Source organism: Delphinapterus leucas, chromosome 10 (assembly GCF_059928025.1).
Source record: "Delphinapterus leucas isolate spDelLeu-1000000601 "Yukka" chromosome 10, BTC_Dleu_Yukka2, whole genome shotgun sequence".
Lineage (NCBI taxonomy): Eukaryota > Metazoa > Chordata > Mammalia > Artiodactyla > Monodontidae > Delphinapterus > Delphinapterus leucas.
In genome coordinates, this window is record NC_143138.1 from 96891192 (window position 1) to 96916145 (window position 24954).

The 24954-nt window shown below is 51.9% G+C and overlaps 1 protein-coding gene across 1 annotated transcript; it reads right to left on the reverse strand.

Moving 5' to 3' along the window:
- Window positions 1-1250: 1250 nt before the first annotated feature.
- Window positions 1251-21883, reverse strand: OXTR (oxytocin receptor). Its single transcript, XM_089919585.1, has 3 exons — window positions 20515-21883; window positions 18640-19714; window positions 1251-5921 (listed from the first exon to the last, which is right to left on the reverse strand). Exons 2-3 carry the CDS (start codon window positions 19565-19567, stop codon window positions 5674-5676), a joined length of 1176 nt encoding a protein of 391 aa, XP_089775711.1. The 5' UTR covers window positions 19568-19714; window positions 20515-21883; the 3' UTR covers window positions 1251-5673.
- Between the last annotated feature and the right edge of the window lie 3071 nt (window positions 21884-24954).

Below are 24954 nucleotides of genomic sequence, written 5' to 3' on the forward strand. Positions count from 1 at the left end.
CCGCCATCTAGGCTCTACGATTCAGTTCCCTGCTCCTCCTTTGTTGCATCGCCATCCATCTATCATCCACCAATCTCACCTTTCTTTAGGCATTTTTAAATAAGCTGCAGAAATTGGTATATTTTCCTCCTGAACACTTCATCATCATCCCTTACTTTTTGCAAACAAGGAAGTCACCGCCCAGAGAGGTCAGCAGACTTGCCAAAAGGTACACAGCTAGCCACATTCATGCTGTGGTTCCAGCCCACTGCTCTCTGCTCTACCTGGGGCTCTTCATGCTCTCAAGTGGACTCAGAGCCCAGGCTCCTCCCGCTAACAGGTTTAAAGCCAACGTCGCTTACTCCCTTGCAAAGGGCCTCCCCATCAAACGTCTCTCACATTGTTAGGCCATCCGTTTCAGACTTGGAATCTTGGGTTACTTAGACTTTTGTTTTGTTTTGTTTGCGGTACGCGGGCCTCTCACTGCCGTGGCCTCTCCCGTTGCGGAGCACAGCCTCCGGATGTGCAGGCTCAGCGGCCGTGGCTCACGGGCACAGCCCCTCCGCGGCGCGTGGGATGTTCCCGGACCGGGGCACAAACCCGTGTCCCCGGCATCGGCAGGCAGACTCTCAACCACTGCGCCACCAGGGAAGCCCTACGCAGACTTTTGACCATTGCCGCATTTGCTGTGACCTGACTTGACCCTGACGCCTATTTTTCAACCTGGCTCTCCTTCTCTAAGGGCCAGGCTACGGCAGGTGCTCCATCCCCCGTGAAGCTCATGGGGCTGGAGAAAGGACACACATCCAGATGCATATATGTCTGAGGCGTTGTTCCTTCTGGGGACCCCCGGCCCCGAGAAGTAGCTGGCAGGACAGCACGCTGGGGGCATGATGAAAACGGGCCAGAGGAGGGGGTGGCATTCTGCTCTCTTTCATACGCGACGTCCGGCTCATCAGGGACTCTTGTTTAAGACGCAGGTTGTGATTCAGTAGTGGAGCCCAGGAACAAACACAAAACCACTTGTGATTCTGCAGGTGGCCCCCATATCCCACTGGAAGAAATATGCCTTAGGGTCCCTTCAAGGTGACAATCTAGCCCATTACGTCCGGAGTTAGACAGTGGCACACGGTGGGTGTGGCTACACCGTACAAGAGGTTTGTTCCTGGCTCTTAGCGCATTTTCCGACAGAACTCTGATAAATCAGAGTACCTGTGACCCAAGAGATTGGGACCAGGTCCCCTCCTGCCCCCACCCCCTACCTGCCACAGCTCAGATGCACCTGTGTCATAATCAGACAGATTTATGGTGATTCAAGGGAAGCCGGCAAAGAAATTCAAGTCTGTAAGCTACCAGATGTGGTCACTGTTCTCAGGTTAAAGAAAGAAGGCAAAGCAATCTATGGAAAAAATATGTTTATTAAGTGCACCTTCTATAAAGCAGCTAATGAAGCAGGCATCTCATTATCGGGCACATCATTCACCAGTGAGCACAGACAGCAGGTGCCACAGAAAGTCACCAACTAGAACAAAATCGAGGAATTCACATTTTGCATTTAGGGGCATTTCATCGCAATTAAACACAAAAGGTCGAGCACTTTGAAACGAGGATCTTCTTAAAAGGCAGCTTCCTGCAGTCATAACCCATAGACCCATCCCCCAAGGGAGACCAAATGGTGTGACAGACTTTTTTTCAGGGCCTAAAGAAATAAGGCTCTGAGTCCTCAACTGTTCGCATTTCACTTTTCAACATCAGAACAATGAAACATTCCAGAAGAAAATCTGCACGCTCCAATTTATTGGCACCTCCAGTCATGTGTTAGGTTTGTAAACAGGCCTGAAACGGTGGGCAAAGGTGGCTGGAGGACCTTAGGAGTGGGGTCCAGAGGAGGACAGAAACGACCAAGCCCCAGGCAGCGTCCTGGACCCCTACTCTCCTTCCAGACTTCGGTTGGGGAAGGAGCAAGCGATTGTGAAAATACTCTCCAGGACGAGACAGGGAGTGGACGGGCATGTAGCCAGCGGCGCTGCTGGAATCAAATGTCACTGACTGGCTACAAAAGACTCCTTTGCCGTAATGAGAGCCAAGGTCCCAACCAGAGCTTTCACGGGAGAATGAGGAAGGTGTCCCAGTTGGTTCTGGTGCCCAAGAACCTTGCAACTCCTGGGTTCTCAGCAAGGTTGTGCCCGTGGTCAAAAAAATCTACTGAGTGGCTGTCTCCTTGATCCCCAGTGGCCTCTGGCGGCTGCTAGGATGGCAACTTCCCTGGGAACAGCAGAGAACGGGGCGTCTCTGGCTGGTGAGCAGAGAGGCTCAAATGCCAACAGACCCCACCACTGCTGCACTTGCACCCAGGGTGCCCAGTGTCCTGGGTGCGGGCACGGAACCCCAAACCAGCACCCTGTTAGCTTCCCAAAGAGCCAGGACTGGCTGGTGTTGACACTAAGCGCCCGTCACAGCAACACTGCACTGCCTCCGGGTTCAAAGATGACATCGTCCTCAGTCTCCAGTTATACTGAAGATCTTGTCCTAAATGCTGGGGTTTCGAACACTGGCATTTCAGGGCACGCCTCTCTTCTCCCTGAACATCCAGACCCTGCTAGCTCGTTCTACTGTGTGCGTATGTGCACATGTGTATACAATGCAGTGTGGAGGGAGAAGAGGAAAGTGTGTGTGGAGATCTGGGGCTTTGGGAAGTGCTCTTGCTGTGTCACAGTGAGTCCAAAAATATATATGTGCAAATAAAAAAAGTGCCCCAGAGTGCCACTGAGCTGGCCAGTCCCAGTCGGAAAACCTCCGCTCTATAACGGCCTGTATTTAACGACTAAAGGTGTTTCTTGGACACGGTCGTGTTGTACCTCAAGGCTGAGAGGACATCTGACGACACATTTACCGGGTATTATCACTGCTGGTACTTTTGCTGAAACCAGAAACACCATGTCTCGCAGGAAAACTGAGTAAGAAAACCATGGATTCTTCTGAAACGGTGAGTCAGTGAGAAACAAAAGTTCTGGGAGGTAAGAGATTCCAAGAAATGCATCCTTCAAGCTGGTTGCCTCTGAATTCAGCTCGTCAACATTATTTTAAGTATTTAATTCAGTGGCTTTTAGCGTATTCTCAAAATCGTGCACATCACTAACCAAAGAAAATTTTCATCACCACAAAGAAAGCCCATATGGCGCTCAGCAGTCACGCCCCACCCACCCCAGCCTCCAGCCCCTGGCAACCACTGTTGTATAATTTGTCTTGGTAATTTTGCCTATTCCGGGCATTTCATATAAATAGAATCATGGAGTATGTGGCTTTTCGCAAGGCTTCTTTCACTTAGCATGATGTTTTCAAGGTTCATCCATGTTGGAGCCTGTGTCAGTACTTCCTTTCTTTCCATAGTTCAATAATGTGCCATTGCATAGATATACTACGTTTATTTATCCATTCATCGGTTGGTAGGTATTTGGGTTATTTCCATTTTTGGCTAGTATAAATTATACTGCTATAAACATTTGTGGACAAGCTTTTGTGTGTATATATGCTTCCGTTTCTCTTGAGTAAATACCTAGGAGTAGTATTTCTGGCTCCTACGGTAATTCTATGTTTAACTTTTTCAGGAACTGCCAAACTATTTTCCAAATTGGCCGCACCATTGTACCTTCCCACGAGCGATGGAGGAGAGCTCCAGTTTCTCTCCATCCTCGCCAGCACCTATCATTGCCCATGATTAGAGCCATCTTAGTGGGTGTGCAGTGCTATTTCACTGTGATTTTGATTCGCATTTCCCTCGTGAGTAATAATACTGAGCACCTTCTCACGTGCTTATGGGCCACTTATATCTCTTCTTTGGAGAGATACGAAAATATGTCTATTCACTTGTTTATTCAAATATGTTGCCCATTTTTTAAACTGGGTTATTTGGCTTTTCATTCTTAAATTGTAAGAGTTCTTGATGTATTCTAGATACAAGTATATGGCTTCCAAATATTTTCTTCCATTCTATGAGCTGTCATCACTTTCTCGATAGTGCCCTATGAAACACAAAAGTTTTGTGCCCCATTTTGATGAGGTCCAATTTATCTATTCTTCCTTTGACTTCTGTTTTGGGTGTCATTATCTAAGAAACCATGGCCTAACCCAAGGTCACAAATATTTAGCCCTATGTTGTCTTCTAAGACTTTTATAGTTTTAGCTCTTACATTTAGGTTGATGCATTTTGAGTTAATTTTTCTATATAGTATGAGGTAGAGGTCCAACTGCATTCTTTTACATGTGGATATCCAGCTGTCCAGGCGCCATTTATCGAAAAGACAATCTCCCCAATTTAATTCTCTTGTCACACTTGTCAAAAATCTATTGGCCATAAACATAAGGGTTTATATCTGAACTCTCTATTCCATTACATTGGTCTATATATCTGTCTTTTTGTCTATATCACATTCTTTTGATTACTGTAGCTTTGTAATAAGTTTTGAACCAGGAAGGGTGAATCCATCAACTCTGTCCCTGTTTTTCAAGGTTTATTTGGCTATTCTATTATTTGTGCAATTTCCATGTGAATTTTAGGATCATCTTAGCAATTTGTGCAAAGAAGCCAGCGAGGATTTTGATAGGGATTACACTGAATCTATAAGATCAACTTGGAGAGTACTGTTATCTTAACAATATTTAAGTCTCTGAGCCATGAACACAGGATGTCTTTCCACTTATTTAAGTCTTCTATTTCTTTCAACAATATTTTGTAGTTTTCAGGATGTAAGTCCTGCACTTCTTTCATTAAATTTATTCCTTTTCTTTCTGATACTATTATAAATGAAATTATTTCTTAATTTCATTTTCATACTGTTCATTGCCAGTGTAAAGAAATACACTTGATTTTTGTATTGACCTTGTATTCCACAACCTTGAATTCATGTATTAGTTCCAATGCGTTTGTGTGTGCATGTGTGTGCATGTGTGTGCATGAATTCCTTAGAATTTTCTATATACAAAATCACATAATCTGTAAGGAGTTTTACTTCTTTTCCAATCTGGATGTCTTTTATTTCCTTTTCTTTCCCAACTGCTTCTAAAGTATTAGCTTCTTAAGCATGTTTTTCCTCTTAAACGTTTTTAACCCAAGTTTTAATTGGCTGCCTGTGCCAGACAGTCTCCTAAGAGAATCTCCTGCTCTAGGGCCACCATCTGACAAGCTGGTGCTCAAGGATGCTAGCACCAGTCCACTCAAAGGCAGAAGCACTCTGAGGCCAGGAGGATATCAGCACCATCACCATCGAGGTCCCATTTCTCATCCCAAGCTCAGAACACTTGGCTTCCGCACCCATCTGGTCACCAATCCTATACTTACTACCTTTCAGAAGACCCCAGGATAAAGGAGTAAAAAGATACTGGAGTGAAATTACAGGTCCAGGGGAAACAAAACAAAACAAAACCACAACCCATCCAGCAGCCAGATGCAACAGTGGGGTCAGGGCAGCAGGAGTACCCGTGGGAGTCCAGGGTAGATCCGGGGCTCGGCTGATGGCTGAGTCACCCTATCACCTTCCCCCATGGAGACCACTTCCCCACCCCGCTCGAGCCCCCACAAGGTGCGGAGGGGCACAAACTGAAAGGTACCTTATACACACACGTACACGACCACCAATGGCCAGACTGTCCCTGTTGTACAATGCAAGCCAAGAGGGGTGGTCCTGGCCCTGCCGGTCACACCGTGGATGGCTGCGAGCAGCCCCTCTGGCTGGAGCTGTCCGGGCTCAGGACAAAGGTTGACGAGTTGCTCTTTTTGCTGACGCTTGTCTCCCTGGGCCGGCGGCCCTTCAGGCAGCTGGGCGAGCAGCAGAGGAAGCGCTGCGCGAGCTCGTGGAAGAGGCAGCCCGTGAAGAGCATGTAGATCCAGGGGTTGCAGCAGCTGTTGAGGCTGGCCAGCAGCATGGCAATGGTGAAAGCCGAGGCTGCAGGGTGGGGAGGGCGGGGAGAAAGGAGAACAGGGCATCACTGCTGGGGCATGAAGCATCACCTCCTGAGAACAGAGGCCACAGGCCAGTCACAAGACGGAGAACTAAAGAGACCAAGTCTGCCTGCCTTCCATATCCATGCTCTGGGCGTGCACTCAGCCTACCCCCCACGCCTCCCCCAGCTTAGCCCAGCCCTGGAACATTCCCTGTCCTTTCTCCCAAGCAAAGGTTACCCACCACGGGCTTCCATCGGCACGGCCGCCTGCCCGTCCATTCGTCACTCACCCCGCGAGTATCGACTGCCTCCCACTCAGAGTATCCAAGAGCTCAGAGGCAGAAGCTGCCGGACCTAGTTTGTATTCTAGCTCCGCCAGCAACAAATACTTTAACTCCCCAAGAAAATGCTGTTGCCTAACCTTTAAACGGGGATAACAAGAGTCCCCAGATCTCCCGGGAACACTGCGAGGGTGAAAGAGCACCTGCTACCTGAAGGATGCTTAGGAGGTTCCCAGGCAGAGAAGGGAGGAAGGGCGCTTCGGGCAGAAGGAACGGCACGGGCAAAGGCGCAGTGACAAGAAAGCGTGTGCTGCCTTCACAGCTGAGGACACTGAAAGCGTTTCTGTGAAGATACGCCTAAGAGCACTGCTTCAGCCGACAAATAAGGCTTGTGCAGGAGAAGGGGACACTAAAGTTATGGGAGGCGCTGTGCAGAAGCTATTACACTGAGGACTTACTGAATTTCAGGTAAAATTAATGATCAGAAATCAACTTCAAGACATTGCTTGTCACAAATTTAAGCTTCAGGGAGGAAGAAAAATTCCTAATTCTAAGTACCTCCAAGTAGGGGGTGGGGGGGGGCTGGGTTTCCTTCAATGGCCTTAATCTGACAAATGTACACACTCCCAGCGGCAGAGGAGGACACAGGCACCCCCCCAGAAACCCACACGGAAAATGGTGTTCCCAAGAATGCTGTTCACGGCCACACCCTTACGAGTAACGGTAACTGCAAGAAGGCTTGGAAAATCCACTAGTCCGATATTTTCTGCAACAAGTTTTCAAGGAAGAACTCCAGAATTCAAGAGCTCAATCCAGGAAAGAATTTCTCACAGGCCAACTGGAGTTGCAAGATCTAGATGCCACCGTGGACGCAGACAGAGCACAGAGATGTCTGTCAGCCACGTCTCCAAGCACCAAAGGGGGAGGGTGATTGTTTAAGAGGAATTCAGTGGTTCTCAAAGTGGGGTCCCCAGCTCACCCGGGAACTTGACAGAAGTGTAAATTCTCAGGCCCCACCCTAGACCTAGTGGATCAGACTCCTGGGGGTGAGGCTCAATGATCTGCTATAAACAGTCCTCCAGGGGATTCTGACGCACACCCAAGTTTGAGAACATCGTCTGCTCCAGTTACCTGGTGCACCTGCTGGAACAAAAGAAAGCTACAACATGCAAAGTCCACAAGTCCTGCAAACGAAAATGTTTAGAAAGCAAAGGATTAGAAAGTAAATCTAATCCTTAAGACTAAAATAGTAAAGATAAGTGAAGGGTGGGGTGGGGGGAAGCCAGTGCTGTTGAATTCTATGAAAGAGAATGGAAAAAAATATTTGATTTCCATGTGCAAAAAAGGATAAATTTAAGTTTAGAAACCTGGTGAAATATCACAAAGTCTAAAAATATCTCAAAGTTATAATTAAACATATAAAATGAAAGAGACAAAATAAACACATAAAAGTCAAAATTTAAAAAGGCATCGAGGGACTTCCCTTGTGGTCCAGTGGTTAAGACTCCGTGCTTCCAGCGCAGGGGGCGCGGATTCGAGCCCCGGTCGGGGGATAAGATCCCACATGCCTCACGGCGCGGTAAAAAGATTAAAAAAAAGTTTTTTTTAAAGGCACTGAGAAGTAAAGTGCCAGACACAAGGGAAGAACACAGGCGTACAGAGCTGTGAAATGGGTAGAAGGACGCGCCGGGGATGCAGTTCTCACTTGAACAGAAAGGCAGCATGTTTTACCTCGCTGAACAGTTACAAGGCATTATCTTAGCTATTCATGAAAGTTGCTCGTCTCACTCTTGACATTTGGATCTTTTAACTTATTTATCCTATTTTTTATAAACAACCTACAGAAACAGTAACCACAAAAAAGTAAACAGTTAATGAATTCCTGAGCAGCCCCGCCCGAGTTTTTCCACCTCCAAGTGGCCAGCCTGGATGGGAGGAGTTGGGACCACGGCCAGCACCTCTATCCCCACCTGGTGGCCACAGACACGAATGACCGGCCTGGCCTGGCTCTCGGGGAAGGATGACCCTCTAAGCTGAACCTGCTCGTATCAAGTTGCCAAATGCTAAGGGCACATTTGGACTTTTTAAAAATGTGGCAATATCCTAACCAACCAAAGACATGGGTTCCCAGCAGTGGAATTTCAAGCTATTTGGGAATAAAACACAGGCTATGGAGGACATTTCAAAGGAAGGATGCTGCAGAAATAAAGGTACAAAGGTGAGACTGTCCAACAGCATTCAGGGGCTGCCAGAGTTGGGGGCGGGGGTGGGTTCACAGGAGAGGAAACTGGAAAGAGCAAGGCTGAGGAGGAGGACCTTGAATCCAGGCTGAGCATGAACTTAAATCTACAGGCACTGGGGAGCCACTGACGGTTTCTGAGCACAAGGACTAACTGCACCTCATCTACTTTCTGCACTTACTTTATCTTGTTTAGGCTATAACATCGCCCTTTGCAGTGTCTAGAAAGGCTTCCTGGAATTGAAGAAGGAGAGGAACAGAACAAAGGATGGAAAGCGTCGTCCTTGGCATTTCATGATGCTGCTTCCAAGGGGGCATATGACAATGCAGCAATGTCAAGCATGGGAATCACGGCTCAAGCTTGCACAGAACGGAACAGTTTTCAAAGTGGTCTCACCTCCATTTTATACATGAGGAAAGTGAAGCTCGGAGAAGGAAACTGCCTTCCCCAGGGACACACAAGCCACCCTGTGTTCCCACCTGAAAGTAATGAAGTTGGGTGTCTTTTAAAGCTAGGTCAGCATTCATACTAGTCAGCTTGGTTCCAGTGAGCAAATCCCCTCACTCCCAAAGCAGCGACATGGGCTGACTGGGCAATTGCCCTCATCACATGATTTCAAGGACAGAGTCAGAGAGCAACTTTCTTTTCCTAAAACAGATGTAGGCGCCCTCGGAGGCTAAGCACTGCCCACTCCCCAGTAATGGTCTTTTATATTATTTTTTTTAAAATAAATTTATTTTATTCATTTATTTTTGGCTGCGTTGGGTCTTTGTTGCTGCGCGCGGGCTTTCTCTAGTCATGGCGAGCGGGGGCTACTCTTCGTTGCAGTGCATGGGGCTTCTCATTGCGGTGGCTTCTCGTTGCGGAGTACGGGCTCTAGGCGCGCGGGCTTCAGTAGTTGTGGGTTGCGGGCTCTAGAGCATAGGCTCAGTACTTGTGGCGCACGGGCTTAGTTGTTTCGTGGCATGTGGGATCTTCCCAGACCAGGGATCGAGCCTGTGTCCCCTGCATTGGCAGGCGGATTCTTAACCGCTGTGCCACCAGGGAAGTCCCCTAATGGTCTTTTAAAATCCGGGAGGGGAAACCCATTGCCTCCTATCAGATCACCATCCTTCCTGGCAGAAATGTCTCCTGGTCTGGACGAGGGGCCAGCAAACAGCCCACGGGCCAAACCCCACCTGCTGCTTGTCTTTGTAAATGAAGCTTTACTGAAACACAGCCACATCCATTCATTCATGTATTGTCAATGCCAGCTTTCGCGCTACAAGGGCAAAGCTGAGTAGTTGTTACAGAGACCTTATATCCTGCTAGCCTCAAATATGTACTGTTTGGCCTTTTACAGAAAAAGTTAGCCAATCCTTGATCTAAATGCCTGTAGGAGAAGATGTTAAAAAGCAGAAGGAAAGGGTTCAAAAAGGGGAGGGGCAGACCCACAGGGTAAGCTGAACTCACTTCTCCCCACACCACCAGAAGCAGAAGTGGGTGATGCCTTTACTTTTAAGTACCCAGACCTCCCACAAACCCTGGCTCGGCCACCTTGCACCTGGGGCCAGAAGGTAACACCCTGTCCCAGGCAGCCCACGTCCAGTGCCTGCTGCACACCAGGGCACCAAGGTCCGCCCCGTGCCTGTGTGCCAGCTGCTCTGAAGAGCTACCAAGCTCCTGGCAACAATGGCCCCAGCCACATTTTCCATAAAGCAGAGCGACGGTGACATCAGTGTGGATAGCAGGCGGCCCTGGAAACCAGAATCGACAGACTCATCCGAGAGAGGTGTGGTCAGCAGCCAGCACCTCCTGCGGGGGTCTGGCCACTGGGGAGCCCCTCACAGAGGATCCAGACGCAAACCCGTGGGGTGTGAACCCCCCTCCCACCCACTCATTTCTCTGAGCCACATCTACTGTCTGAGTTTTAATATCCTCATCTGTGAAACGGAGGTGACGCCCTCAAGGATGTGGAGAAAATTGAAAAAAATAAAAAAGTGTGAAAGAGCTTTGTAAACGGCAAAGTGTTTGTTCAAGTTATCGTATTATTACTTACAGATACGAAATATGATCAACTGTGTATAACTTTTTATCGCCCAAGGTTGGGGACTCCTAATCTAACGTTGATTCAAGAAACTGTCCTTTACCCTCTTCTCCCCGACTTCAAAATTTAAAAAAATGAAACAAAACAAAATGAAAACCCGGAGCCCTGGGATTGGATTACATGACCCCAAAGGAACTCTAGATAGTCCGTTTTGGAAAAACCCAAAAGGGACGGGGGCTGCAACCATGTGCAAGAGCGGGATTTCAGGGTCTCCACCAGGAGAGCTGGTTCTCACCCGTCTCTTCCACTCCATTCGGTAAAAGGAACACTTGTCCCCCAGGACTGAGCCCTGAGGGCCTGCTAAAAGCTCTCTCTGGTCCTGGCAGAGAAGGAAGGTCGAGTGGGAGGCGCCGGGCCAGGGATCGGCCCTCACACCTGCCTGGCCTGAGCTTAGGGCATGGGGCAGGGGGTGGGGGGGGTGGAAATGAGGAGATCGGTGTTCCACTCAGTGCCAGCCACCGAGTTGGCCCTGGGGACATGCCCTCAGGGGATTTACAAACTCAGGTGAGAAAGAGAGAAGCACAGACAGGCCCTCCAGTCAACAGGGAGCTGCAGAACTCGGGGAGGGGCGGGGGGCCCACGGCTGGGGACTAGGGGTGATCTTCAAGTGGGGGCTCCTACGTGCCAAGCAGAGGACTGAGCGGGAATGGCCACGCGCCAACGGCAAACGTCCCCTGCTGGGCATTTTACCCCTGGGACAAAGACACCATGCTGAACTTCCACCTGGCGCCCTCACTCACGGGAGAGGTGGACAGCCGAGGGCCATGCGAGGACAGGGTGCCCCCAGCAGTCACCCACCCACCAACCCGGCTTTACTCAAGCCCCAAGAAGAAGTCCCCTGTTCGGATTTCCCGGCACTGCCCCCGCCCGTCACCATCGCGTCACCCTGGGCTCAAATTAGCCCAGAACAGCTGATGGGGCACCTGGCCACGGCCTCTCCGGCTGCGCCGTTCCTGAGGCAACGAACACGTGTCACATACAATTCAAAGACTGGTGGCTCAGCTGACACCTCTCATCTGAATCCGGTCAAGCTCATCCACCTTCCTAAGAGGCTCTCACTCCACAAACCAATCACTTGGTTCAAGGTCTCCTCCCCGCCGCCCAGATCCTGAAGCAGGTCTCCCTCACAAGGAATCTAAATCCCTTATTCCTTTAGGAGCTACGTGAGAATTTGGGAGTTGTGGTGTACAGAAGGCTTTTTTTTTTAAATGTTTTTTGAATGTGCACTTACATAAGGATTGAATACTAACATGTATTCCATGGCACCTTCTTTGAAAAGACCACCATTTTACCACACTGGAATTGTAGAAGTCACAGATGTGTGATCTCACCATGTGTAAGGTCAGGAAGAAGAGCTAAATTCGTGGGCTACAGAGCTTTAAATGGTCTTCTGTGATGTCACTGCTCTGGGGAGATGTGGGGCCCACCGGGCAAGACCTGAGGAATAACCACATCCTAGAAGCAGAAGAGCTGGGGCTTCCTGTGAACAACCAGCCCTTCTCTACCCTTCAGAGAATGACAGGGCCGTGCCGCCAACTTGGGCCACACGTGTAAAGGCAAGCCACATGTTTTGGTCACAGAGATGATACATTAAAGCCTCATTACTCAATGTGCAGTCAACAGGCCAGCTGCAGGGGCCCTGCACAGGCATCACCTGGGAAATTGTTAAAAATACAGACTCATGGGCCTCACCCAGACCTACTGAATCAGAATCTGCGCTTTAACAAGTTCCCCCACGTGATCTGTGTGCACACTGAAGCATGACAAGTATTCCTCCAATACAGGGAAAGAAAATAAAGTAACTGTTCAATGATCTCATCAGGGAATGTGCATCTGCTTCTCTGCACAGCCAGCTCCTACTCACCCTTCAAAACCTTTTGCAAATGTTGCTTCCTCTCTGAAATCCTCCTGATTTTTTCCCAGGGAGACTGAATCAATAAATGCCTCCTGGGGGCACTCACAGTACTTGATAAACGAATACCTCTCTCACAGCATCATCCCTTCATACTGTCATTATTCATGTTAATCATCTGTGGTTGGGGACTGTGTCTCATTTGTGGCTCTGTCCTTGGCTGCTAGCAGAAACTGGAAAATGGGAAATGTTCAATAAGGGACTAAGTTGAAGTGAGCATGAAATTAGCAGACAGGAAGTCCTGATAAATCAGCCACCGACACTAGTATGTTGGAAAAGCAAAAAGACAATTTCCCTGCCTGACCATGGGAGATGGGCCCCTAACAAGAAGACTGGACTCAAATGCAATTCCCTCTGGGAAATCAAGTTCACAGTCAGATATCAAGGTCAGGCAGAGAGAAAGAGAAAGAAAGAGAAATGAGTAGGAGTGACCATTAGAGTGTGAGGCATGGGCCGTGGAGGGCAGAGGCCCGTGGTACTGCAGCATCTGGCAAAGGGTGGGAGGTGCCAGCTCCCAGTAGAGTAAGGAGGAAGGTGCTGGCAGAGGGTGCCCCTCAGTGGCCAGGAATCAGGATCACCGGAACCAGGAATCAGGGGCTGGGACACGAAAGACCGCCTGGTCACACCTCCTTCCCGCCCGTCCCTCATGCAAGGGTCCCCTTGGGTTTCCAAACCCAGAGCTAGAACCTCCCCACCTTGCCTCCTACTGTCTCCTCCAGGCAAGACCTTAACTTCTCTTGACCTCTTAACAATGCCCTTGTTCCCAGTATCCCCGGGCTTGCCATCACTCAACAAAGACTGCAGCCCCTCAGTGAAACTGCTCCTGAGCTCACGACAACCTGCATTCCCTCAGCTGCATGCACTGACCCCAGGACGCTGAAACATCTTGAAATTTCTCTGTTTTTAAAGCATTGATTGAGCACTTCCTACATGCCAGGCCCTGTGCCACCAGCACACTCCACCCGGCCCACAACCTAAACCCTATTCTTAACCCCAGCAAACAGCCCCAGACAGTTCCAGTCAGCCAACCAGGGGGACGGCTGCTGCTCCATCTGGCCACACCCGGGGACAGAACCATCCCGGCAGAAGCTGGGGGCGTCCCTCCCAGAGACCAACCTTGGCCTCACTGTCCCACGTCTATGCGTGTGCCAGCTGCTGGCCACAGGAGGGCAGGGGAGGGACTGGGGAGGGGTCCTTGCCAACCCTCCTCATAGGAGGACAAATTGAGGCAGAGGTTGTGTGGACAGGACCCTTGGGAGGCGCTGAATCACTGCTTATAGAATGAACGCACTGGAGGAGGAAGGAGACCCTCAGGTGGGGGCAACAGGGAAAGCTTCACGAGAGTCAGAACTGGATGAAGCTGCCTTGCCCAATTGTTCAGGTTGCGCAGTGCACAGCTCCTAGGAATACCATTCTCACAGACCATTCTCATTCTCAGGTTCCTTAAATGGAACCCCCTGGAGTTATGCACAAAGCAGCCCACACAGTGGACTTGGGCTCTGCTCTCCGCCCTATCGTCGGGTCGCCTGACCAGCAGGCCGCTCCAAGGTATGTGGTCCACCCACACCTCGGGCATAGTGTCCTTGGAAAGGCAGGGTGGGCGGGCAGCCACACTGGAGGGGCCACAGTTCCACAAAAACCGGGAGGTGCTGGCAAGCTCGTTTCACAGACAGGGGAAACACTTAAAACTAGGCCTCCTGTGCATTTCAACCTTCCTCCTGGTACCTTCCCGGGCAGAAGCTTGATTGCTCCCAGTGCTGGGGTGCTCACTTCTTCACCAAGTAGCCAACCCTACGGCCAGAGCGCTGCCTAGAGAGCTTTCATTTCTCTTGAGTCCAGCTCTGTACACCCACCCCAGCCCCGTAACGTGCACCTTCCTCTTCCCATACCCTACACATTTGTTCAACAAGCACCGCTTGAGCTCGGACAGGTGGCCCGCCTTGTGCTGGGCACTGGGCACACACCAGTGAACAGGACAGGTGGTGCCCCCGCTGTGACAAGGCTCACAGTCCAGCTCTCTGGCTTTCACGAGCTTCTCCACATACTAAACCTCCCCGGACACACCACCTACCGTCCAGCAGACTCTGCTACCACCCCAGGCCCCTCCACCCAGGCTCTCAAGAGAAAAACGTCTAGTTCCTCCAGCTCAAATCCCTGCCGAGATTCGCAAAGTCAATCCCACGAAGGCAAACAAAACATTTAACAACTAGAATGGGGGGAGGAGAGAAGAGTGACATTGACCACGTGGCCCCCCCAGGTGCCACGGGTCACACCATGTCACCCTCGTATCAGCCCCACGAATAGACTTGCTATCCTCATTGTAAGAGAGGAGGAAGAAGCTGAAGCTCAGAGAAGGGAGACCACCTGCTCGAGGACACACAGGAGAAAGTGGGAGGGCGGGCTCCAAACACAGGCCAGTCACGTGGCTCCAACACCTGCTCTTTCCTTGCACGGGGACCTGGGAACCTACAGCGCCCACCCGCGGTCTCCACCAAATGGATCCATCATCCATCTTCATCTCCTCCCTGAGAACCACTCCGGGGTCAGACTCCTTGGGACCAGCAGCAAAGCAAGTTCCACCGAGTTCAAGGGAAAAGGCCAGTGCCAAATCTTTGGCTGTGCAATTCGATCCTGAAAGTTCCATCCGGGGCTTGTCCAAACCTGCCAGGGGTGTCTGGTCCCAGCCCTCCTTCTGCAGCGTCACCAGTCACACCAAAGCAGGGCCCTACCAGCATGTGGCTGCTCTGAAACGGGGTGTGGGGAGGGGGGCTCATTACATTACCACAACCCTCCCCTTGCTTTTTTCTCCTCTCCCTGCTTTTCTCTCTGAACAATGCAAATACTGAAATTGAGAGTTCTCCTCTTTGCTTTGGCTCTTACGAAAGGAAGCCCCACGTGCAGCTCACCCCCTGCCCCGGACGGAGACTTCATAATTGCTATTATTGTATTACCATTTCTCTAACCCTTTCCCCCGTTCTTCCCAGCTTCCTCACGTCCATTTTATCTTGCTGTGGCACCCGAATCTTTGGGCCCCCCTCAAATTATTTTTGGAACAAGGTGAGCTCTAAACCCACAAAGTCAGAACTTGGTGTGACTGAAGGTGTTCAAGGGGAGAGATGGGAAAAGCGCGCTGGATTTCGAGGGAATTGCGGGGGAGGGAACCCTAAGGAAGGAGGGACCTGGAGTCCTGTGGTGGCCACGAGGCCAGCTGCCAAGACACGTGTGACTTCTCCAGCCGCCCTGTCGGCCCCGACCCATGGTCAGGGGTTAAGGAGCGGCTCGCTGGCCCAGAGGCTTTCGTGATGAAGCTGACAGCAGGAACGAGGCCCCACTCCTGCGTCCCTGAGGCTGCCTGCCCCCGGGCTGCTGGGAAGAATGTCTCGCTGTTCACAAGGGCTCCCTGGATTTCCACTCGCCAGGAGATGAGCAGAGCCAGGGGCCCTGATCTAGAGAGTTTGTGTTCCGGTAAATTCCCTTCCTCCTGGACAGGAAAGTGAGGGCTGTGCATCAATTCCACTTTGCTGATCAAAAGCTCAAGTAGCTCGAATGTCCCTGTCTTGTTCCTTCCTTACTACTTGCCCAGAGCCTCGAGACTGAGTCACGTCTCCGAAGTGACTGTAAACGCAATTGTTCTGATCCCAGCCTGCTACTCGTAATTATCCAGGTTAAGGCCAAGTGGGCACAAGGCGTGCTTCTGGCTCAGCCCACATCCCCGGACCCTGCAGCCCTGAGGCCGAGGCGCAACTTGACCAGGCCAGCGGCAGGTGCCCAAGTCCTCTGTGGTCGGTGAGCCGGGAGCCCGCTCCTGACAGCACTCAGGGAGGGAGTGCTGGCAGCAGCGGCATCAGGACTCTCCTGTCGTCTGCGTTTGTGCTCTCCTCAGAGCAGCCAAGGCAGAATGCCAAGGGGGACCCGGAAGACCTGGTTGTTTCACGTGCCACCACCCTTTCCCCTGAACCAGGAAAGGAGCAAAGAGAAACAGGACCTGAGGCTCCTGGAGCCCGAGTAGAAGCCCGTCTCCGCTGCACGTCTCCCCTCCCACCCCCAACCACCCCCCCTGAAATCCTCAGGTGGCCACATGTACCCAAAATGCCTCTGGCCCCACTTTAGCTGGGAACTCCCTCTCGCTCTCTCTTCCTGTATCTTGTTTTTAAGACAGGAAAATGAATTGTTCGATAAGCTTTTCAAGTGTAGAAAAGATCTAAACTTTACTGAGTGACCATGATCTGCGTTGACCACATACTCATTCTCTAGGGAGGAAAGTGAGGAGGAGCACAGGTGCAGTCATGGCCGAAGGGAGGGGGGAGGGAGGAGAAAAGTCACCAGGGAGAAAATGAACAGGAGAGGCGAGGGGATGGCAGAGAGAGAAGCAGACCAGCTGCAGAATGGATGAGCGCAAGGAGAGGGAAGAAGACCCTTCAGTGAGTAAAGGTTGGAGGGAGGCCTAGATGCCAAGTCTCCCCAATAGCCGCTCTAAGGGTCTCACTTCCTTAAGGGCTGGTGTCTGAGCTCCTCAAGACCTGGGTCAAGTAGCTCTTCAGATCCCACCCAGGAAACAGGTATGGCCTGATGCCTTGTCTAGAAACACCCACTACTGGCTTTTGCCCAACCCAACTCCCTAGTCATGTGCCCTTCAAAAGAAGCCTGGTGCTGCAGGGATGAGGTGGGGGCAGGAAACCCCAGTTCTAGTCTGCCTCCCATTTGCTGTGTGATCTGGAGCCAGTGCCTTCCCCTCTTTGGACCGCCGAACCCCTTCTGCAAGGTGTTCCCAGGGGCAGCACCATGAAGCCAGGCTGGCTTTGCTGAGTCTTCACAGCAATCCTCACCTGCAAACCACCCAGCCGGGCATACCCCAGGTGCTCAATAAATGCTGAATGATAACTGCTCTGGCCACTAAGGCAAACACTGGGCTAATTGGGACGGCTGGGGCAAGCAAGGAGTCTGTGGTTTGGGGAAGAGAGCAAAGCAAAGTTATCCAACTGCATGAAGGAAGATTTCAGCTTCCACGGAATGGCTGTGTTGGAGACTACTGTTAGCAATAGTGATTCTATCCAGAAACGGGACATTTGCGCTATCTCAAGGGCAGAAGGGGTGAAAGCAAACCCCTCGGGTCTTTCCTTACAAGCATTTGAGCCGCGGGCATCCCAGCGCAGTGTTATGTGCTTACCCTCAAACCAAAAGGTGTAAGTCATTCACCACCACTGATCATCCCTCCTATTCTTTGCTAATGAGCTACCTGAATTGTCCGTGGTGAAGGCTGAAGGCGGGAGCTGCCTGGGGGTCCCAGCCGCAAAGCGACGGCTACAAGTCGGACCCGAGGCGCTCTGCTCCCCCAAGATCCCTCCCCACAAAGCCTTCCATGCTACCTTCTCCTCCCGGTCTCCCGGCCACCCTCAGCCCTGACCTCCCAGTCCTTCAATCTGGAGAGGGCGTTCGCCGCCTCCCGAAATCCCCCGGCCTCCCCGGTCAAATGGGAAAGTCTGCGTCCCCTTTCCCTTCCCTGCCCGTCCCCGCCCCCCACCCCAGGAGAAGCGCCATCTCTGTTCCTGAGCACCGCCAGCCCCGCGCCTGCCCGCCGTCCCCGCGGTACTCACCTCCGCGCGGCACAGCTCGCCGTCTCCACTGGGCGACGGGCTCAGGACTAGTCTCCGCACCCTGACGGCGCCCCGCCCCGCAGCTTCTCAGCACTTGCTGGGGAGGAATCCAATCGCCCACCTCCCGCTGCTCTGATCCAAACCAGACCTCGGGCTCAGGCTGACTTGAACTTAAAGTGGAAGCTCAACGTAAAGTGAACTTTACGTGGCAGGAGCTTGAGCTTGGGCCTGGGTTGGAAACTCGGCTCCCCCGCTCCGCTAAGCAGGTGGAAAAGGCCAGTCACTGGAACCTCAGTTTCCTGGTCCATAATAGTGAACCAAATATGTAGCCCAAAGACTGTGCTAGGGATTTTCCGTGCATTTTCTCATTTCATTCCCCTGCTGCTGGGGAGAGCTAGTACTTTTTTCATTTTTGCTATTTTACAGAAAGGGAAGTCAAGGCTCAGGGAAGTTACGCCCCAAATCACTAGGCCAGCGGATGACGGGGCCATGACTCAAATCCCCCCATGAGGCCCCCAGAACAGAACGGCCCCTGGACGTTCAGATGCAGCAGGACCACGGCCCCGCCCCGCCGCGCGCCCTCCTCCCGCTTTCCCGCCAGCGCTACCTTCCTTGGGCGCCTCGGCGTCCCAGACGCTCCACATCTGCACGAAAAAGAATGGCGTCCAGCACACGACGAAGGCCAGCACGACGATGAAGGTCATTTTGACCGTGCGGATCTTGGCCTTGGAGATGAGCTTGACGCTGCTGACGCGGGCCAAAGCCCCGCGCCCCGCGCAGTCCGCCGCCGCGCCCTCGGGTCCCGCGGCCGCCTCGGCCGCCGCCGCCGCCGTCTTGAGCCGCAAATTCTGCCAGATCTTGAAGGTGATGAGGCCGTAGCAGGCGGCAAGCACGATGACGGGCACGATGTAGACGGCAAGCGTGATCCACGTGATGTAGGCCTTGGGCCCCCAGGGCTGGATGAAGACGGCCCAGCAGTCGAAGACGCCATCGGCCACCTCGCGCATCGAGAAGATGTGCACCTGCGGCGCGCTGGCCACTAGGCAGCCCAGCCATGTGGCGAGCACGGCCAGACGGTCGGTGCGGCGGCGCAGCACGCGCAGCGGCTGGCAGATGGCCAGGCAGCGGTCGAGCGACATGAGCAGCAGGAGGTAGGTGGAGGCGAACATGCCCACCACCTGCAGGTACTTGACGAGGCGGCATAGCAGGTCGGGTCCGTAGAAGCGGAAGGTGATGTCCCACAGCAGCTGCGGCAGCACCTGGAACACCGCCACCACCAGGTCGGCTATACTCAGGTGCTTCATGAAGAAGAAGAGACGCGAGTGCTTGCGGCGCGTGGTGCGCAGCGCCAGCAGCACGCACGCGTTGCCGCTCAGCGCCAGGAAGAGGATGAGGCACAGCACAGCCACCTCCACCCGCGCCAGGGCCTCGTTGCGCTGTGGCGGCCCAGCGGTGAGGTTGCCCTCGGCCCCCGGGGGCGCCGCGCTCCCGTTGACCGCCTCGGCGCTCCAGTTGGCGGCAAGCGCACCCTCCATGACGGTGGCCGCCGCCGTGCGCCCCAGGCCTTCGAGCCCTTTAAGGCGTGGCGCGCGGGGCGGGGCCCGACGCGCAGCCCGGACGTGCCTGGGGGCTCCTGGGTTCCACTCCCTGAGACTCCGCGGAGCGATCTGACGGATGGGCCTCTGAAACAAACCCCAAGGGCCGTGAGAAAACGCACGCTTCTCTGCCGACGCCTGTGCGGCTCAGCTGTCCCCTTCCCAGGAACCCCAAATCATCTAGGACTAGGGTCACAACCGCCGGCCCTGGGGTTGCTCAGCCGCCGCCCTAGAAATCCCCGTTTCAGGTACCTCCCTCTGAGACACGAAATGAGCGGGAATGCCGGAACCGCAGTTCCTTGAGAAAGTCGCTTCCAATGAAGGAGACGAAGACGGAGGGTTAAAATCAGTTTCCTCCGGAACTGGGACTTCTAAGCCAGCCACCTCCCCTAGGGATTCCCCCAACTAGCTACCCACACCCCAGAACCCACAGCACAGCCACCTCTCCTAGTAAACCCTACTCCAGTTGCTCCCTCCGGAGACCCCCCAAATAGCCACCTGCCTGGGAAACCCAGCTCAGGACCAGCCCCCTTCAACCCCCCCATTTCTAAAATGCCTAGCCAGCCACCCCTGAACTTCCACAACAGTTGCTTCTTTGGAACCCAGTCCAGTGGTCCATCCTGGAGGCACTCCTGGCTCAATACTACCCAGGACGCCCAAACGCTGTTCCCAGTACCGCTCTGGCCTAGACACCTCTCGCGGTTTTCCTCCCCAGCCCAGCATCCTGGAAAGTTCGGGAACTCGACACGTGTCTTGGCCCCCGACAGCCGGGCGAGGCGGCGCCTCCAGGAACCAGAATCGCAAAGCACCCCACCACCTCCACCCCGCGTCCCAGGGGCCCCACCAGCCCCAGCCATTCCGTCCACCCGTGCGCAGGACCCAGCTACCTGCACCGAGTCGTTAGGCGAACCTAAAGTTGGCTCCCTGGGGAAGTTGCACCGCCGCTGACAGCTCCAAAGCCGCTTGCGCTCCCGGCCCAGGTTGAGGTGGCTGCTGCCGGTACCCAGTGTGATAGGATGCTGAGGGCTCGGACTCTGGATCCTGGGCTGGAATCCCCTCGCCCGCAGCCTGACTGGTCGCTGGATAGGGACTGGAGGCGAGCGAAGAGCGCTGCCGAGGCTGTGCGCGCAGACGGCGTCAGGGCGCGGCGCTGCCGGCCGGTGGCCCGCTTTCCTGCAGCGGGTGGCACGGGCTGCACCACCCCACAGGTCCGCTAGGAGGCGCGGGAGGCCGGCCTTGCCGACCCCCGCCGAGCGGTGTAAACTCGCCCAGCCTTGCCCCGGCGCGGTAACAAACAGGCTAATTGCACAGCGGCTTCAAGCAGCAAGAGGGAAGGAGCTCGTAAATAATCCGCTTGGTTTCTTCCTTTCTTGGTTTAGAAGCTCCTGCCTCTCAGGCAAATGGGAGGCTTGGATAGCAGTGTCTTCCTGTTGACAGTGATGAAGTTACAAAAGCATTTAACTGGTATTTCCCAATCATCAGGTCAACTTCAGGGCTTCCCCACCTACCCCTTCCCCGGAGCTTGATGTAATGGATTCAGCTCTGAATTCAAGTTATGTCCTTGCTTTGGAATACTTTTGTTCCTATTTTCATTCATAGGGAATTAGAAATACTTTCTGTTCCAATCAGCACTGGGAGAGGTGTTCATTCTTCAGGTAGTTTTACGGGAAGATCTCAAGCCAAAAAAAAACTATCTTCATTTTAAAGTGATTCTGCTCGTCTATGGCCCAAAGCCATTTCTGCCTCTTTGCCATGCTTCAAAATTAAAATCCTAAAAAGTGTCAAAGTAATATGAAATGTTAAAGACGTCTTCTCTGACTCCTAGCTCTTTTTCTATTCTAAAATCATTTTTTGAAGTAATTTACAGTGACCAAGAATTAAGGCAGGAAAACAAAGTAAGGATTCAGAAGTGGACAAGGCGCTTTAAAAATTATTAAATGCACATCTCCTCCTGACATTCCTCTTACCCCTCTTTTAATCTTGTGGCTAGAATACAGTTAGCCAAGGACAGGGTTTCCACAATTACAGCTCTCTGTCAAGACATCCTGGGAAGAGACCACTGCTGCCATCCTGGGCCTAGGCAGGGTTCTAGGTGAGAGAGCATTCCAGGATAGGCCTGGGAATTTCGGCACCACCGTGAAGCGGTGAGAGACAAAAGTTGTCTTTTTCTTGCCCTAGAGAGTTGTGTCATAATATTGTTTAAAAACAAAACTCAACTGAATAAATGTTAAAGATTTTACTGGCTTTATTCAATGATTCGTGAGTTAGGCAGCATCCAATCTAGCGCATATGAAGGAGCTCTGAGGAGCTGTACAAAATGACAGACTTTTATAGGCAGAAGGGAGTGGAAACAAGGACGTTATGCTAGGCCAAGAGCAGACTGGTTATTGCAAGGTTACTTTGCCTATAGAGGATGGCAGGGGTCAAGCAAGCAGATTACCTAATTCGAGCTGATCAGGTGATTCCTGCTTGACTGGTTTAAAATTCCATCTCTGGGACAGCCAAAACTATATTTAAGTTAAATCCCAGTTTGGTGACTTGAGACTTAGCATAAGTGACTCCATTTTGGTCCGGATGTCTTGTTTTTAACAGTATTAATAATAGTAGTGTCACATAAATTACAGGTTAAAGTTACAGACCACTCAGGTGAGGATTAAGTGATCCTGACCATCTCACTGTGCCTCAGTTTCCCCATCTGTAAAATGAGGGGGCTGGTCAGAATAGCTTATCTCTGAGATCTCATCCCTCTGGTTTTCTGGAATTAGATGATCTGTGCCATCTGACAGTTTAATTCTACCGAGTAAAACACATCTGCCCCGCTCCATATGGGATGAGGAGGGGTTTTTCCTAAGCACTCCTGACGGGTAAATTCAGGGTAGAAAACATGGCATCCAGAGGCCAGCCTGCCCCTCTTTCTCCTGGAAGAGAGCTGCCTTCAGGGAGCAGATTTCCTGGACCACTGAACTCTAGAAGGATGGAGGGGAGGGAAGGCAGGAGGAAAGGACAGAGGGAAGGCAGGAGGAAAGGACAGAGGGAAGGCAGGAGGAAAGGACAGAGGGAAGGAGAGACGGAGGGAAGGAGAGAAGAAATAAAAATCCCCATGGGCAGTGTCACTCTTGAGTGGACCAGGCCACCTAAGGAATCTTCCCACCCAGAGGATGACCTGTCCAGTACCCACACCTACCTCCAGGAACTGGATGTTGAGTTCTAGCATCTTTGGAATTTTCCAGCTCTGGTACATTTATTTAGAGATGGGTCCAACCAAGCCCAGGTGGCCCTGCTCTTTAGTCCGGGTAGAAATGAGCCATAAACGCATTTAGTCCACTCCTTACCCCCCCTCCCGCCCCAATGATCTCTCAGTCTCCACTGGGGCTTCTAGCACAGGACAGCATCAGAGACACACTCAGACATGAAGACAGAGGACACATCCTAGCAATAACCTTGCTGCCAGCAAACTTGCTCCCTGGTGTCCTTACATTTACCAATGCTGTCCAGATGCAGGAACATCAGGGCATGTGGGATGGCCTGGGAGGTTCATGAGGCCGGGCCAGGGCGGCAGCTTACAACTCTCACGTACTTCCTCCGGCCCGCATCGTTTTAGGCCGCTTCTCAACATACGTTTCATTCCTCTGTTCCGTGGAGAGAGGAAAACATGTTTTAATCTTGGAAAGCGCTGTGAACTTGCAGCAGTAAACGCGGGAGTCTGGGTTTTACCACCTACTTACCTCTGTGGCCAAGTCACGGAGCCTCTGAGACTCACTTTCCCTGGGTGCTGACCTCATGGGGCTGTGAGGAAATAAGACTTCATTGATGTGAGGAGTGCTTTGCAAACCGTTAAATCCTGTACATCTGAAGCTGTTTTCTCACGTTGACAATCCTCACCCCAGGACCGTCCTATGAAAATATATTTTCTCATCCAATCAACCTCCATCTTATTCATCTTCCAGATCGAACTCTTGTGTCTTTTCAATTCAGTAAGACCAACTGTGTGTGTGTGTGTGTGTGTGTGTGTGTGTGTGTGTGTGTGTGACAGAGAGAGAGAGAGACTGTGCCAGGCAAGGAAAGTAACTCCTTTGAATCCCAACTGGTGTGATGAGAATTTGAGATCTTTACCTCTTCAGAGAAGCCCTCCCTGACCACCTCAGCCCACTGAGAAATCCCCATTTTCAGAAACGCTGGTGCCTGACTACAGACTTCACCTGTAATTGAACATGTCCAGTCTCCCCGGTGCTGTGTTAAGTGCCTAGAATAAGTCCCACACACCACAGTCCTTTATATATTTACCATGATCTTTCCTATTGCACATACCTGTCAATAGCAATGTGCTGAGAGAACAATGCTGGATTACCCAAGAACACCCCTCAGCAAATTAACCACTAGGCTCAGTCAGTCCTTTGTTTCCCGGAACAATCTCTCTGGGGAAATCCGGCTGAAAGAGGGCTCTTTGTGACAAAGTGTGCTATTCAGATATGTTCCCTATTCTTCCCAAGAGGGAGTGATGGCAGAGACAAAGTGCGATGCTTCCAATTCCACAAACACGTCCACTGACCGTGGATGTGACAACTCAGCCCCTATTAAGGAACTAGTGTCAAGACATGCATTCTCCACTTGCAGACACCAGTGGCCTAGGTTAAGGCATGACCAGAGAGAAAAGGCCTTCTTCGGAAGGAACGGAGCTTGGAATAGAAGCAGGGTGTTCTTTTTTTTTTTTTTTAAAGTAGGCTGTTCTTGGGCAGAAGAAAAGGTTTATTGAGAATAAGGGGCTTCGGAATGTGACTTCTTTTGGAAAAGTAGGGCCTAGAGGAGCCAAGAGTCACTTAAACCCGGGTGTTCTCTTCACAGCACACAGAATGACTGGGATTCTCATGATGTCTATTCTACAGAGGAGGAAACTGAGGTTCAGAGAGGGGGAGGGGCTTGCCCCAGGCCTCACAGCTGGTTAAAGAAGGCCAGTGTGGCTGGTGCAAAGCCTGAGGCAGATCTAGCCAGGGGCAGGCACTAGCCCCCCAGCCTGGTCGCTGTGGTGACCAGAGTGCCTGGCGGCCTGAGTGTTTTACCTGAGGGAGACATATGACCGGTGATTAGGCAAGGGGTTGGCAAGGGGGTTGGGTATGAACCGCACGGAGGTAAGAGAGGTGACTTGAGACAGTCCCCTGGAATCACTGGAGAGTCAGTCCAGATTCACACAGGGCACACGAAGGAAGCAAAGCTCTTCTCCTGTCTGCCTTACCGCCCCCTGCCCCGCTTCGATCAGTCCATCTCTGGTGGGAGGAGAGAACCTGAGGGAAATTCCAGTGACCTGACAGCTCCGACTGCAAACCTGTCCC